This window comes from Bufo gargarizans, chromosome 6, assembly GCF_014858855.1.
Source record: "Bufo gargarizans isolate SCDJY-AF-19 chromosome 6, ASM1485885v1, whole genome shotgun sequence".
NCBI classification, from domain to species: domain Eukaryota; kingdom Metazoa; phylum Chordata; class Amphibia; order Anura; family Bufonidae; genus Bufo; species Bufo gargarizans.
The window spans coordinates 118,601,157-118,615,708 of record NC_058085.1 but is presented as its reverse complement, the minus strand read 5'-3'; the positions used below and the strand labels follow the sequence as shown (position 1 = coordinate 118,615,708).

General features: G+C 44.0%; 1 protein-coding gene across 2 annotated transcripts in view; it reads right to left on the bottom strand.

The window, feature by feature from the left end:
• The window catches only part of CDK12 (cyclin dependent kinase 12), an 86,088-nt gene that overhangs the window by 45,471 nt on the left and 26,065 nt on the right, over window positions 1–14,552 (bottom strand). For both annotated transcript variants that reach the window (XM_044296801.1, XM_044296802.1), the window contains exons 3-9: window positions 6,253–6,429; window positions 5,094–5,233; window positions 3,655–3,825; window positions 3,386–3,575; window positions 3,252–3,308; window positions 1,911–2,012; window positions 1,692–1,769 (exon numbers count right to left, since the gene is read on the bottom strand). In XM_044296801.1, coding sequence (XP_044152736.1) covers window positions 1,692–1,769; window positions 1,911–2,012; window positions 3,252–3,308; window positions 3,386–3,575; window positions 3,655–3,825; window positions 5,094–5,233; window positions 6,253–6,429 — 915 coding nt within the window. The remainder of the gene's footprint in view (window positions 1–1,691; window positions 1,770–1,910; window positions 2,013–3,251; window positions 3,309–3,385; window positions 3,576–3,654; window positions 3,826–5,093; window positions 5,234–6,252; window positions 6,430–14,552) is intronic.

The window sequence follows — 14,552 nt, the reverse complement described above, 5'->3', positions numbered from 1 at the left end:
TAGCGGGGCTGAAGTGGTTAATATATCTACCAAGACGTTATGAGATGTACTGGGTTTGAGGATCTGTGAACTGATACTCTCACCGATCACTAAGAATGACATAAGAATTTGGGCAGCAGTAAGAGGCTTGGTGCTTCAAAGAGCCCACTGTACCCTTCAAACAAGCCATTTGTAGGGTTCCCTGCTGAGACAAACCCAACGATACCATTGCAAAATTAAACCTCAGGTACTGTAAGGCTACTTTTACATCTGTGCTTTGGTTCCTGGTTTTGAGATCTAGCAGAGAATCTCAAAACCTGATCAAAACGGTTCCTTATGATTAGAAAACAGTATGCATCCGTTGCGGTTGTTTGAAATTAAGAGAAAACAAACAGGATCTATCACTAAATACATTGAAAGTCAATGGGTGACAGATAAGTGTTTTAAGATCATTAAAAAAAAAAACTGATCCTTCACTATTGACTTACATTGTTTTTAGTGACGGTTACGGTTTCTTCTGTTTCGATAACCAGACAAAACCACAGCTTGCAGCAGTTTTGTGTCCAGTCACAAAACCGAATGCTGACGAACGGAAGGCATCCTGAGCAGATCTCTTTCCAATTTGAATGCATAGTAACAAAACGGAACTGTTTTGAGATCCTCTGCCAGAGCTCGGAATGCCAAAACGGATATGAGAAAGTACACCAGATTGCATCCAGTCACAGATTTTGCTGCAAGCTCACAGCAAATCTACAGTAAGGTCTGCAAGTGTCACCTTTTGTACTACAAATAGTGAATTTTTTTTTTGCAAATCCCTGACATGTAGCGTATTAGAGACCTAAAATGTCACATTTATTGTGCAACAGGGAAAAAAAGGTGTCTCAGTCTATAGCCATCTTAAAGGCCCCCATACACATAAGACACATCAGCCAAACCTGCTGATTTTGATGGGACCAGTTGACTACTTTATGTGTATTGTGGCCTCTCAACTCTCCCCATCATCATCTGGGCATGTTGAATTTTAACACCTGATCTTTTTGTTCTCAGGGAACACAACCCACTACCTGTCTGGTAGTGGCTTAAGCCCAGTTTACATGGCCTGATGGAGAAGGCAAGCGTTTCTTCCCAACAACTGTTTGCTCGTCAGTGAAGGAGAAAGCTATATTTATATGCAACAATCCATAAAGAGTTATTGTTTTTTTGGGCAGCAGTGTGTAAACAGTGATTTAGGTGTCCTCATGAACGCCCGTTCTTCGAGTGATCGGCAGCACCTTTACATGGGCAGAGTATCGGGAAGAAACGTTCGCCCCCAACAATTTGGCAGTGTAAAAGGACTTTTCTTCCAACGACAAGCTATTGGACAGCTACTGAGTGGATCGCCATCTTTACTTCACTGGGCAATTTCTGACATTTACATAAAAGTCTGACTGGCCTACACCCACACAAAATAGATTATGCTCCTACACTGGAACAAATCCAACATTAAGAGAGCAGCAAAGTAGAACAAACTGAACAATCTGAAGGAAGGATGAGTCATTTTGCTATGGGCATCTGACAGCTTAATGCAGCTCTATACTTTTCTTCTGAACAGGAGTTTACACTGAAATAAGTGTATTTTCCTTTAATAACATTTATTTCTTCTAAGACGCAATACTGTTCTGCTGCGCATGCAATAGGTACATAAGAGAAAAAAAAAAAAAAAAAACAACTACCTGATTAGTTCAAGTTGAGCCAATTCCTGATTAGCCTGAAATATTGGTTTCTTTGTAAAGAGTTCACCCAAGATACAGCTGGGGGGAGGAAAAGGGAAAAAATAAAATAAAATACAAATAAAATTAAAAAAAAAACACACACAAATGAAAACTCTGAATCTTAAAGGGTTATACATTTTGAATAACACAGTTTGTAGACATTTAGTGACGTTATCTTACCCACAACTCCACACATCGATGGCAGGGGTGTACCTTTCCTCTCCCAGCAGCAGCTCCGGAGGTCGGTACCAGAGAGTTATCACTTTATTTGTGTATGGACGGCTAGAAAGAAAAGGACATACCAGGTTTAGTAAATTATCCAGGAGCACTTCATTCTTATTAATTGTCAGCTATTACTACAGTTGGCAGAGTTACTATTTTCACAGTTCCCCAGGCTGCTAATGACAAGCGCTGTGCGGGGGTCCTCACCCCTGTACCGAGCATCATATTAGCAGTACAACCCTTTGTCCCACTAATCCACGGGTGTCAAACACAAGGCCCGCGGGCCAAATCCGGCCCGCCAGACCTCGTCATGTGGCCCACGTAGCCGCCGCCGGCCGCCAGCCTTCACCTTTTATTATCACTTCCTGCAGGCGGCCCCTGCAGGAAGTGATAATAAATCGCATAAGGAGCGCTGTGTATTACCGGTACTTACAACTACAAGCGCTCGCCGAGAGGAGGGAGGAGGCAGGCTGGGCGCATGACGTATGACTCACGCTGCCAGCGCCTGTCCTCCCGGCCTGCCTCCTCCCTCCTCTCGGCGAGCGCTTGTAGTTGTAAGTACCGGTAATACACAGCGCTCCTTATGCGATTATATACATACGGTAACCATTAACTATTAGAGATACGATTATACAGTGAGCGGGGCCCGTGTAGTAGAATACAGTCACTGCATGGGCCCCGCTGTCATTATAAAAGCAGATGCCGGCCCCTAGCCCGTGTATTGAGGGTCATTCACTACAGGGACACTTATGGAGGGGATCTGTGGATGACACATAGCATAAGATGCTATATATGTGTCACCCACAGATTCCCCCCCCCCCCCCCCCATAAGTGTCACCCACAGATCCCCCGCCCATAAGTGTCACCCACAGATCCCCCATAAGTCTGATACAACCGGCCCTTTGAGGGTGACCAAACTGCTGATGCGGCCCCCGATGAATATGAGTTTGACACCCCTGCACTAATCAGTGGGTTGGTGAGGGGTCTGCTGCTGTAAACCACAGTGACAGCCCAGTAGTCACACATTATGCTGCACCCATTAAAATGAATACGAAGAAATACATTGTCATACAAGGGACCATAATGCAAGAGCTGCTCTTTGCATGGGCTTTCCCATGTGGCTAATAGAGGTTGATTTTGAGTGGGTGACCCTCCATTAAGATAACCATATGTCCTAACAGGGTTTGTGCAAATGGAGGACTGATTGCCAGAGTGAGCAATAACTGCAGGGAACCTGACGCATAAGAATACACACGTCAATAAAACTGCACTTGAAATACTATAGACCATGTCACTTACCTTTCTTCTGAATTATATAACCGTGCCAGTCCAAAATCAGCCAGCTTTATCTGCCCACTACAAAGAGAACATAACATGAGGGTTTTGTTTTCTGAAACAGGGATGGCAAAGAAGGAAAACGCTCAACCTGTTACCTGTTGTTCAATAAAATGTTGGAGCACTTGATGTCTCTATGCAGGAAATTTTTCTTGTGACAGTAATCAAGTCCTTCCATTAACTGCTTCATAAAAGATTTTATATGGTCTTCAGAGAACTGTACCAGACCAGATTCCAGCAGCCCCATAAGATCATGATCCATATATTCAAAGACCAAGTAAAAGGCACCTAAAACAGGGAAAATATGCTGCGTTAGAATAGGTCATTTTTAAGTGATAACAACATCTGCCATCCTTTTTGCAGTCACCTCTGTCTTTCTTAAAGTCCAGGGCATCCTGCTTATCGGTGACTATCTCCTTCATGTTCACAACACTTCTGTGGATAAGTTGTCGAAGGATTTTAATTTCTCGGATTGCAGTAATTGGGAAGCCTTCTTTTTCATTATCAAGACGCACTTTCTTTAAGGCAACAAGTTCTCCTAGCAGAGTAATATTAGAGAGAGTTAAAACAGTTAACAAATCATTCACATATAAAACCATCAACTGACAATCTTACTAAACAAAACAAAAGGGGGAGGGGGAGGTACTATTCCCAAAAGCTGAAGGCAAAAGATGCTAGATTACTGCATCTTATATCTCCAGATTCTCCTCAAGTGCCATGTTCACACCGCCAAAATACACGCTGGAAAAACCCAACATGTATGTTATGTGGAATCCACAAAAAAAAAAAAAAAAAAAATAGAGGCTGACCCTTTGGATTTCGGCAGTGGTTTTGCAGTTTGCATGGTGCAGATCTGCAAGTAGGTTTTAGCAATATAATGAGGCTAATCTGCGTACGGACACCGGATGATGTTTCCTCGTGGAAACTGCGGCAAGAATGGAAATAGTTTTGCTAAAATCTCATTAAAACCGCTCCAGCACATGCGGATGAGTCCGGATGTACATGTGATTCAAGCTCTCATCGCCCGCCTGCCAATCAGCATCAGGAGTGGGGAGAGCCGGGAGCTCATGAATATCAGGACTTATTAGCATGAAATGGAGCTGTTGGGACTCAGAACAGCATAAAACTGGTGACAGATTCCCTTTAGGCATCTTTTGCCATGGTAAAAAACACCATGTGAACATATCCTAAGCGCTTTACATACACCTTTTATTCTGGAAATCAGTGTAGATCTGAGATTTCATCAATGTAAACTTCTTACATGAACCCATGACATATCAGAAGATCATTTTCACTGGATTTCTAGCTACAATACTTCTGATAGGGATGACAGAATAGACTTTAGATGAAACATGCGAAGTCGATTCGCTTAAAACTTTGTTCTAATACTGTACGGAGCAGGAGCTCCGTACAGTATTAGAATGTATTGGCTCTGATGAGCCGAAGTTGTGCCGGGGTTAATCTGCAGATGACACAGGAAAGCAACTGTGTAAATTCACAAACAAGAAGCTGCAAGGATATTCTGTCCATGTCTTCACATGGATCCTCAGGGCCACATTTTGGGCATATGACATAACTGACAAAAATGGCCTAGAGACCTGAGATGCACAACAATCTGCACGTGCCTATATTTTTACACTGTTCCAGGCAATCTACAAAGTGTCTTCTAACTGCGGGTTTCTGTGTACTTTTCTCACATTTAATAAGGACACAATAAGACAACAGTCCAAACAAAATGCAAAATATTCAGCAAAATACTACTAGGTGGCTCTATATAATTTCTGGATATAACTACAGATTTCTTACCAGTGTCCTTGTCCTTGGCTTTGTACACTTGGCCATAGGTTCCTTCTCCAATGATGCCAATAATGTCAAACTTGTCCACGCAGCGCTTACCCCAATCAATTTCTTTCTGCTTCCTTTCGCCATAACGGGGACAGCAAATTCTGACACACAAGTATAAGACGCATTATAAATGCAGATCATCAAGCCAATAATCGTGAACGAATGCTCATTCCCGATAGTTACCACTGTAAATGTGTTGTTCAACCAACAAACGAGCAAACAATTTGTAACCTGACGATATACAAACAATAACAATCCGTTCCCTCCTCATTCATAATTGACCAATTAGCTCTCATTTTTAAAGACGACTAGTCAGATACACAGATAACATTCAGAATACCTACAGTTATAATTTATATTCTGCAGAACATATTTACCACATGATTCTATATTTTTTGATCCAAAGATATAAAAAGAGCATTTTCATATTCTCTGAATAAATTTCAAGATATAATTGAAGGGTTGTCCAGGATTCTAATACAGAAGGCCTACCCTGTGAAGCAGGAGCCTACACCAAGAACCCAGGCTGGTATTAACAGCGGATTCTTAATGAGGAGCAGTCCAGCAGCCCTTAAAGGGGTTCTGCAGCTTTTTCATACTGATGATCTAACCCCTACATATATCATCAGCATCTGATCAGTGGGGGAACCGACACCCGGGACCCCTGCAGATTAGCTGTTTGAGAAGACAGCAGCACTAGCAGTAGCGCCGCGGCCTTCTCGTTGTTTCCCGCAGGCCCTGTAACGTCACGACTAGTATCAATAGCCTGGAAGCGGCTAAGCCCCGTTCACCTCTGGAGAGATCAGTAAGAAATCTGAAGAACCTGTTTAACCCCCTTAACTGCAGCAACCCCAAAAGACATCACTGCAGACTGAGGATCTATACCGCCTGCCATCAAAAGACAGCGGGTGGTTGTTAAGGGGTTAGTCTGCAAATCTATGCAGTCACTGTTCGCAGAATGGGTTTGCAACTGCCGAATTGCATTTGCTTTATGGAAACTCAGCCAAAGAGATAGTGTATACTGGCAAATGCCATCAACTTGTGTGATGGAAATAAATAATAAAGTGGAGACACTTCCCAGTAGCTCAATATAAAAGCTTTACGAAAAGTACAAACTTACTTTGGTCTCTTCTTTAAGGGTTGCTGAGGAGGTGTTTCCACTTTTGGCTCTGGAGATTCTGGAGGAGATGGATCCCCCCCTGGTAGTTCAGGAGGCAATGGGAGATCAGTGAGAAGGTACCGAGGCCTTTGCTCCTTATTCCTCCTGGCAGGTTTGGAAGGCATAACTTCCATAGGACTGTAATGAAAAACAAGTTAGATAAACAATCAAAAAAAAAAAAGGTACAAATCTGTATAATCAGAAAAACATGCTAATACACAGGAGGAACAACACCATAGGACCCTAGTATCCCTGCACTGTGTCAGACGTACAACTTTCAAAGGATCCATTTATTATAACTGAGTTGTTCTACCATTTCAAATAATACCTTGGCATCTCTATACACTATGCATACACACACGGTAAACTGAATGACTGCAGAGAGATGAACACCAGAAAACAAGGGTAAGTTCCAACCTAGACACAAAATCAACTCCAGGTCCCCAGAACATCAGGCAAATAAAGAAACTAAACTAGAGGAAACCTTGTGATGGCAAAAATCTGCCATAGAAACATAGAATGTGTCAGCAGATAAGAACCATTTGGCCCATCTAGTCTGCCCAATATATCTGAATCCTATGGATAGCCCCTGGCCCTATCTTATATGAAGGATGGCCTTATGCCTATCCCATGCATGCTTAAACTCCTTCACTGTATTTGCAGCTACCACTTCTGCAGGAAGGCTATTCCATGCATCCACTACTCTCTCAGTAAAGTGCCATGTAATAAAAGAAAGAAAAAAAAAAAAAGGGATCAGAAATGTACAAATACGCTAGCTATTTTAGCCCTTCGCCATTGACTTCAATGGGGAATGAAGCTAAAATCCACTTCCTGCAATCACCCTGAGGACCTGTTACTAACTCCTGACGTGTCTATAGAGCATCTTTTCCACTCCAGGCATGTAGAAAACCAACACACCCAATTCTCATTTCCCATGACTCTATACACATTAGATAGTTAGAGGACATTTATCTGAAAAGCAAGAGGGCATATATTAACCCCCTTGCCAACTAGCCACTGAGTATATACCTGCATATCTATATATTGACTATATATCTGTGTGGTCAGCATTTATCTCTGCAAAGATGTTTTAAAGCGGAAGTGTGGAGCCCCTGGTCAGGGACAGCAGGGTTTGTTACCGTTCCTGCCATCCCCGGCACGCTACGAGCACTGTGTATAGAGATCAGTAAGCTGCAGTGCTGCTTCATGCTACAGTCCCAATGAATGGAAAGCGCTCATTAGTACCGGAGGACCGGGAAGCAGTGAAGGCTCTGTACTCACCGCTTCCTGGTCTTCCGCTGTCAGCTGTGCACAGTGTGAGGGCGCTCTGACCTCACGCTGTGCACGCCAGTTCACAGCACAGCCGGAGGCAGGAGGAAGAAGATCGCGCTTGAGGAGAGGAGCGGCGGCGTCTGGGTGGAGGAGAGGCAAGTATTTTTTTTGTTTTGTGTCTGATGAAAGGGCATGGCAATGGAGGCTGAAATAAGGCAATGGGAGCTGAAATATGGTTATGGAGACTGAAATATGCCAATGGGGGCTATTGTGGGGGGAGGGGGGGGAAGGCAATGGTGGCTGATTTGGGGGCTGATGAGAGGCATGGGGCTCTTATCTGAGGTCGATTGAGGGTCATTCACATTGGAGTCTGAGCTGAGGTCTGATTGGGAGCCTAATCTGAGGTCTTATTAACATTGGGTGTCTGATTGGGGCTGTCATCTGAGGTCTGATTAACATTGGGGGACTGACTGGTGGTCTGACCTGAGGTGTAACGAAAAATATCTTTTTCTTATTGCCCTCCTCTAAAACCTATGTGCGTCTTATGGTCCGGTGCATCTTAAAAGGAGAAAAATACGGTAATCAAAATTACCATTATGGAATAGAGAAATAAAAATAAATACATAACCAAACAAGAAAAAAGTTATAGCTTTAAAATATCCATGTACTTAAAACAAAGTGTGTGTGGTTATTACAGTTACATTTTTTATCTGGATACAAACTTTTCACAAAATAGGAGATCAACTGGTGGGACCCCTACGATCCCAAAAACAGAAGTCCTGTTCCCATGTTCTGATGGAGCAGCAACATAGGGCATATGCCCTGCCTCTCCACTCATTCTTCATTGGACTGCCAGATAGCCAAGTACATTGTTCCCCTATTTTCAGCAGTCCCATGCAGAATTAATGGACTAGCAGGGCGCAAGCTCCACCTGCCACTCTACCAGAACGGCGGTAAGGGACCCCCATTCTCAGGATCAGAGTGGGAAGGAGGTCACACCTCCACTAATCAGTTATCTCCTACCCAGGGGATAGAGGATAGCTTTAAAATTTCCACATCCCTTTTAAAGTGAATGGGTCACCGAAATTTCTTCTGCTAGTTAACGAGGGATCGTAACATCTTTTTCTTAAATCGTTTTTTTTCGTATTCTATTAGACTTTGGTTTGGAGTGAAGGGTTCATTGGGGTGTACCCCCCCTCTGGCATATTAAGCAATTTCCAACTTTACTTGAATTAGGTAGGGATTTATATTGGAAAAAAAATTATATTTCATGTGACACAGGTAGTGGATAATGGGGATATAGTTCCATTCACGATACTATTACACAGAGAAAAAAATCACAAACTTTTATGGTTTCGTTACTTACAGTTAAAAGTGCCGATCTTAAGTATTAAAAAATAAATAAGAAATAGGCTTGAAATACACATTTCTACTCAATTTAACGATTTGATAGGGAATTTGGAGCAAAGGATGAAGATTTTCCAATTGTATAAAAATTTAATTAATTACAGCACGATTTGTAGATATTTGTTCTACTGAACAGAGGGCTTGAAAAGATGAATGTTTAATGACTCATCTGGGTGATCAGGAAAAGGTAGTTCAGGATTTAAAAGTGGTGTCACACAATTTTAATCACGTTGTGGTGCAGTTTAATATTCTACATAGACTTTACGTCACACCCACTTGGCTTAAGAGATGTGGCATTAGGAGCGATTCCATCTGCCCTAGGTGTGGTATTCCTGATGCGGACTATTTGCATATGTTTTGGTTCTGTGTAGAGCTGAAACAATATTGGGAGACCATCCATGAGACCATACATAGAGAGAAAATTGAAGGTGCGGATTCCTTTTACCGCTGAATGTTGGGTATTAGGGGATCTCGCCAAGGTGGCCTGTCAGCAATATAAAAAAAAAAAATCTTCTGTTTAAGATAATGTTCCTGGTAGCTCGTTTTTGGTTTGCGCATATATATATATATATATATATATATATATATATATATATATATATATATATATATATATATATATATATATATATATATATATATATTGTACAAGCAAAGAAAGTAGGAGATAAAATGGTTTAGAATCTAGGGAGATTGGAATCCCTAGAGCTTCCCCGTTTTCTCCAGCCTTCTCCATCTCTCCTCTGTTTGGTTATATTGGGGGGGGGGGGGGGGGGGGGAGATTGGGTGGGGACTTTGTAAAAGTTTAAAGATTTATATGGTTTCTTTTTTTAAATTGATTGTTAATATTGATCTTTAAATAAAGAAAGTGAATAAAATAAAAATAAAATTCATGCAATAAAATGCAAATTAATTCTTTAAAAAAAAAAAAACTTTTTTTTTATATTTTGATGGGGACTGCCATCTTGCCTGAGGTGTTTTTAAAGGCACATTTACATATACCCAACAAGCAGGCAATTATCGGGAAGGATTCACTCCTTCCAGATAATTCCCTGCTCGTCAGTGGAGGTTAAGAGCTGTATGGGGACGATAAATGGCTACAGTCATTGCACGTCCTGATGGATTAACAGCAGATTGTCTTTTAGGGAGCAGGATCTGCTGCCCGGAAACAATGATTCAGGTATGCACACCAATGATGACTTCACCCTATGAAGGTCTATGTACTATATGGAGGATCCTGAACAAAGCAGATAACTGCAGTAAAGTGATCTGTACAGACCAAGAAGTAACGCCTATTAGGCTAAAGGCAGGTTTAGGCTACTTTCACACTAGCGTTCGATCGGATCCGTTCTGAACGGATCCGCTCATATTAATGCAGACGGTGGCTCTGTTCAGAACAGATCCGTCTGCATTATAACTTAGAAAATTTTTCTAAGTGTGAAAGTAGCCTGAGCGGATCCGTTCAGACTTTACATTGAAAATCCATGGGGGACGGATCCGCTTGAAGATTGAGCCATATGGTGTCATCTTCAAGCGGATCCGTCCCCATTGACTTACATTGTAAGTCGGAATGGATCCGCTCGCCTCCGCACGGCCAGGCGGACACCCGAACGCTGCTTGCAGCGTTCAGGTGTCCGCTCACTGAGCGGAGCGGAGGCTGAGCGCTGGCACACGGATGCATTCTCAGTGGATCCGCCTCCACTGAGAATGCATTAGGGCCAGACGGCTGCGTTCAGGGCCGCTTGTGAGCCCCTTCAAACGGAGCTCACGAGCGGACACCTGAACGCAGGTGTGAAAGTAGCCTTACACTGCACAATGTTACAGCCAATTATCGGGAAGGAAGCATTGCCTGATTGTTCAGTGAAGGAGACCAAAGAATTTACATGCAGTGATCTCCTTCACAGTATGAGGACGAGGGATTGCTATTGCGATTGCGATCCATCGTCCTCATACAGAATCAGTATCTGGGCAGCAGATCGCAGTTTAGACGGCACAATCTGCTGCCCAGAAACAATGATCAGCAGTGCCAATAGCAGGCCGCAATGGGGACTAGCCTCCCTAGCATCTCTTGTGACAAAAGCCATTGAAAAATTAACATTGTTTACTTAATGCGTTACCATTAAAGAGGACCTTTCATTGGTCCAAACATTATAAACTAAGTATCAGGATACGTAGGGCATAGTGCAGAGATCTAACTGCACTCACTATTTTTTCTGGGCGCCGCTCCGTTCGCCCGCTGTATTCTCCCACCTGGTATGCAAATTTTAGCATCAAAACAATGAGGAGCGGAGAGCGTCACAGCCAGGGGAGAAGGAGACGCCCACAGAGAAAGACTCAGTCTCCTCCTCAATGTTCCGATGCTAAAATTAGTATACCAGGCGGGAGAATACAACGGGGGGCACAGCGGGCAAACGGAGTTGCGCCCACAAAAAATTGTGAGTGCAGTTAGATCCCTGCACTATGCCCTACGTATCCTGATACTTAGTTTATAATGTTTGGACCCATGAAAGGTCCTCTAAGTTTAGCTCGGCTACATCTGTATGTGGCACAAACTCTGATAGTCTGTTCCAGAAGGTGCATTGCTTCTTCCTGATCTGTATACACTGTGCAGATTAAAAACCATACCTGCCTTGCCTAAGGGGAGCTATGCTGTCAATGACCCGCCGTCTCTGCACAGACACTTAAAAACATGTAGAGATGCTTGCTGACTGCCCGAAAGTATATAGTCAACGGGTGGTTGGCAAGTGGTTAATATGGATGTGGAAAATTAAAAACAACATCACCCAAAAAATTCTCATGTTTAACATAAAAACATTATTATGGTCTGTTTCACAGTTCCACTTCCAGCAGGTTCTGTTTGATGTTAACACATCTGGATGCATCCGTTCCTTTAGGATGTGGTTGTTCGAAACCGGATCAGACACTAAAATCATTTTAAATCAATGGGTGACTGGTCCGTGTTTTTTTTTTTTTTTCAGATACAGAAAAAATTTAAAATAAAACACGGAGCTGGCATCATTGACTTAGGCTACTTTCACACTTGCGTTTTGTGAGGATCAGTCATGGACGGATCCATTCAGATAATACAACCATCTGCATCCGTTCAGAACGGATCCGTTTGTATTATCTTTAACATAGCCAAGACAGATCAGTCTTGAACACCATTGAAAGTCAATGGAGGGATTGGAGGACAGATCAGTTTTCTGTTGTGCCAGAGAAAATTGATCCGTCCCCATTGACTTACATTGTGTGTCAGAATGGATCCGTTTGGCTCTGCATGCCAGGACGGACAGAAAAACGCTGCAAGCAGTGTTTTGGTGTCCGCCTCCAGAGCAGAATGGAGACTGATCGGAGGCAAACTGATGCATTCTGAGCGGATCCTTTTCCATTTGGGCAAAAACTGATCCATTTTGGACCGCTTGTGAGAGCCCTGAACGGATCTCACAAATTGAAAGCCAAAGCCAGTGTGAAAGTAGCCTTACACCGATTTTGCCGCTGGATCTAGTTTGTTCAATTTTGTAGACTGGTCACGAAACCGCAGCTTGCAGCAGTTTTGTGTCTGGTCAAAACGGAATGCATCCTGCTGTTTGTCCCCATTGACAACGAACGGGGACATAACGGAACCATTTTGGCCCGTTTTTGAGATCCTCTGCCGGATCTCAAAACCGGAATGCCACAACGCAAGTGTGAAACAAGCCTTCAACAATAGATCATTTTCTGATGACACATTTCCTTTAAAGACTATGTACACCTTTTGGGGCAATTTTTATTAGTGCACTGTACTTATTTTGAGCTAAAAAACGATATTTTTGTATAACTTACCAGTAAAATCTATTTCTCGCTCTTCCTTGGGGACACAGGAGACCTTGGGTATAAGCTCAGCTCCCTAGGAGGCGTGACACTAAGTGAAAACTGTTATCCCCTCCTCCACAGCTATACCCTCAGCCTGGAGAGAGAGACTGCCAGTTGCGTGTCCAAATAGTAAGAAAAGGCAATGTCCAACCAGTGGCACCAAGAAGCCAAGTACCCAACGGGGTAAACCAAAACCGTGTAGAATAAAACAATGAATGGGTGGGTGCTGTGTCCCCCAAGGAAGAGCGAGAAAGATTTTACTGGTAAAATGGGTGGTAAAATCTCGTTTTCTCACCCATTTTCCTTGGGGGACACAGGAGACCTTGGGACGTTTGAAAGCAGTCCAAGAGGGGAGGGACCGCAGCTCCAAGGCAAAGCGCCCGAAGGAATCAAGGAACCGCCACCTGCAAACCCAGACGGCCTAAGGCAGCATCCGCTGAAGCCCGAGTATGCACCCTGTAGAACTTGGTAAGGCTTGCAATGAAGACCAATCGCCGCCATGCACAATTGCATGGCCGAAGCCACCGACCGCTCTGGTGAAATGAACGGTGACACCAAAGGCAGACCCCTGCCCTTGGTGCGGTAACCTCAAAATAGCCATTCTGATGAAGCGGAGGAAAGCCACCCTGGGCACCGTCAAACCGTTGCGCGGACCTCCTGGAAACACAAGAGACCGAACGCCGACAAGAGTCGGAGATCTCCAAGTAGAACTACAAGGCCCAAACAACGTCCAATTGGTGAAGAGTCTGTTCCCGGAGACTGAAAGGGGAGGACGATAGCCTCGTTGAGATGAAGGCAGATACCACCTTCAGAAGGAAGAAAGGGACGGGGTGGAGAAACAGCCCTGTCCTGGAAAAGGACAGAAGGCTCGGAACAAGAAGGGCCGCCATTCCGACACCCGTCAGAGACACGATGGCAACAGAAACACAACTGTACAGGACAGAAGGAGTAGGGAGAACTTCTGTAACGGCTCCAAGGGAAAGATTGGAGCGCCGAGAGCGCAGTATGTAGTTCCCAGACGGTACCGTGGAAGCAGGTCTTGACAGGCCCAGGAGGACCAGGGGATGCTGGAAGAGGAAGGACAGCGCTGACACTTGACACCTCAAGTAACAGAGTCCCAGGCCGGACTGGAGAAAGACCGAACCGTGGGGAGAAAAAGGCAGAGTGGGGGGAATGCCCCACTTCCCACCAAACCCCGGGTAAGAACCCCAAATCCAAGAACAGATCCTGGACGAAGCACGGCCGCTGGAATCGCCTGGCAAGCGGAGAAAACCCAACGTGATCAAGCGCAGACCAGAAACACAGGCAGAGGGGTAGGCAAAACAAGTCCCGTCGGCCCCCGAGCAACGTCATCCCGTATCCACCCGGAGTGGGGGAGCAGAAGGACAGACGGAAGGAACCAAAAAATAAATATATATATAGATATATATATATATATATAGATCTAAGGACAAACTGGACCGAAGGGTAGTCCTCTCTTACCGAGAAGGTAAGTCCACAGCAGGACCATTTCCCAGAATGGAAAAATGCAATCTGTACCCAGCGGAAGGACAGAACGAGGTAGACCCCGGTAAATAGGCACACAGCTAGTCCTGCCAGTGAGAACGAGGGAGATGGTACGAGACCACAAGGAACACGGGAACCATCCAAGTAAACAACCATGCTCGACCCCGGGGGGGGGGGCGGTTGGGGCAGTGAAGGAACAGCCTCTGAAGCCTTAACGGGCAGAA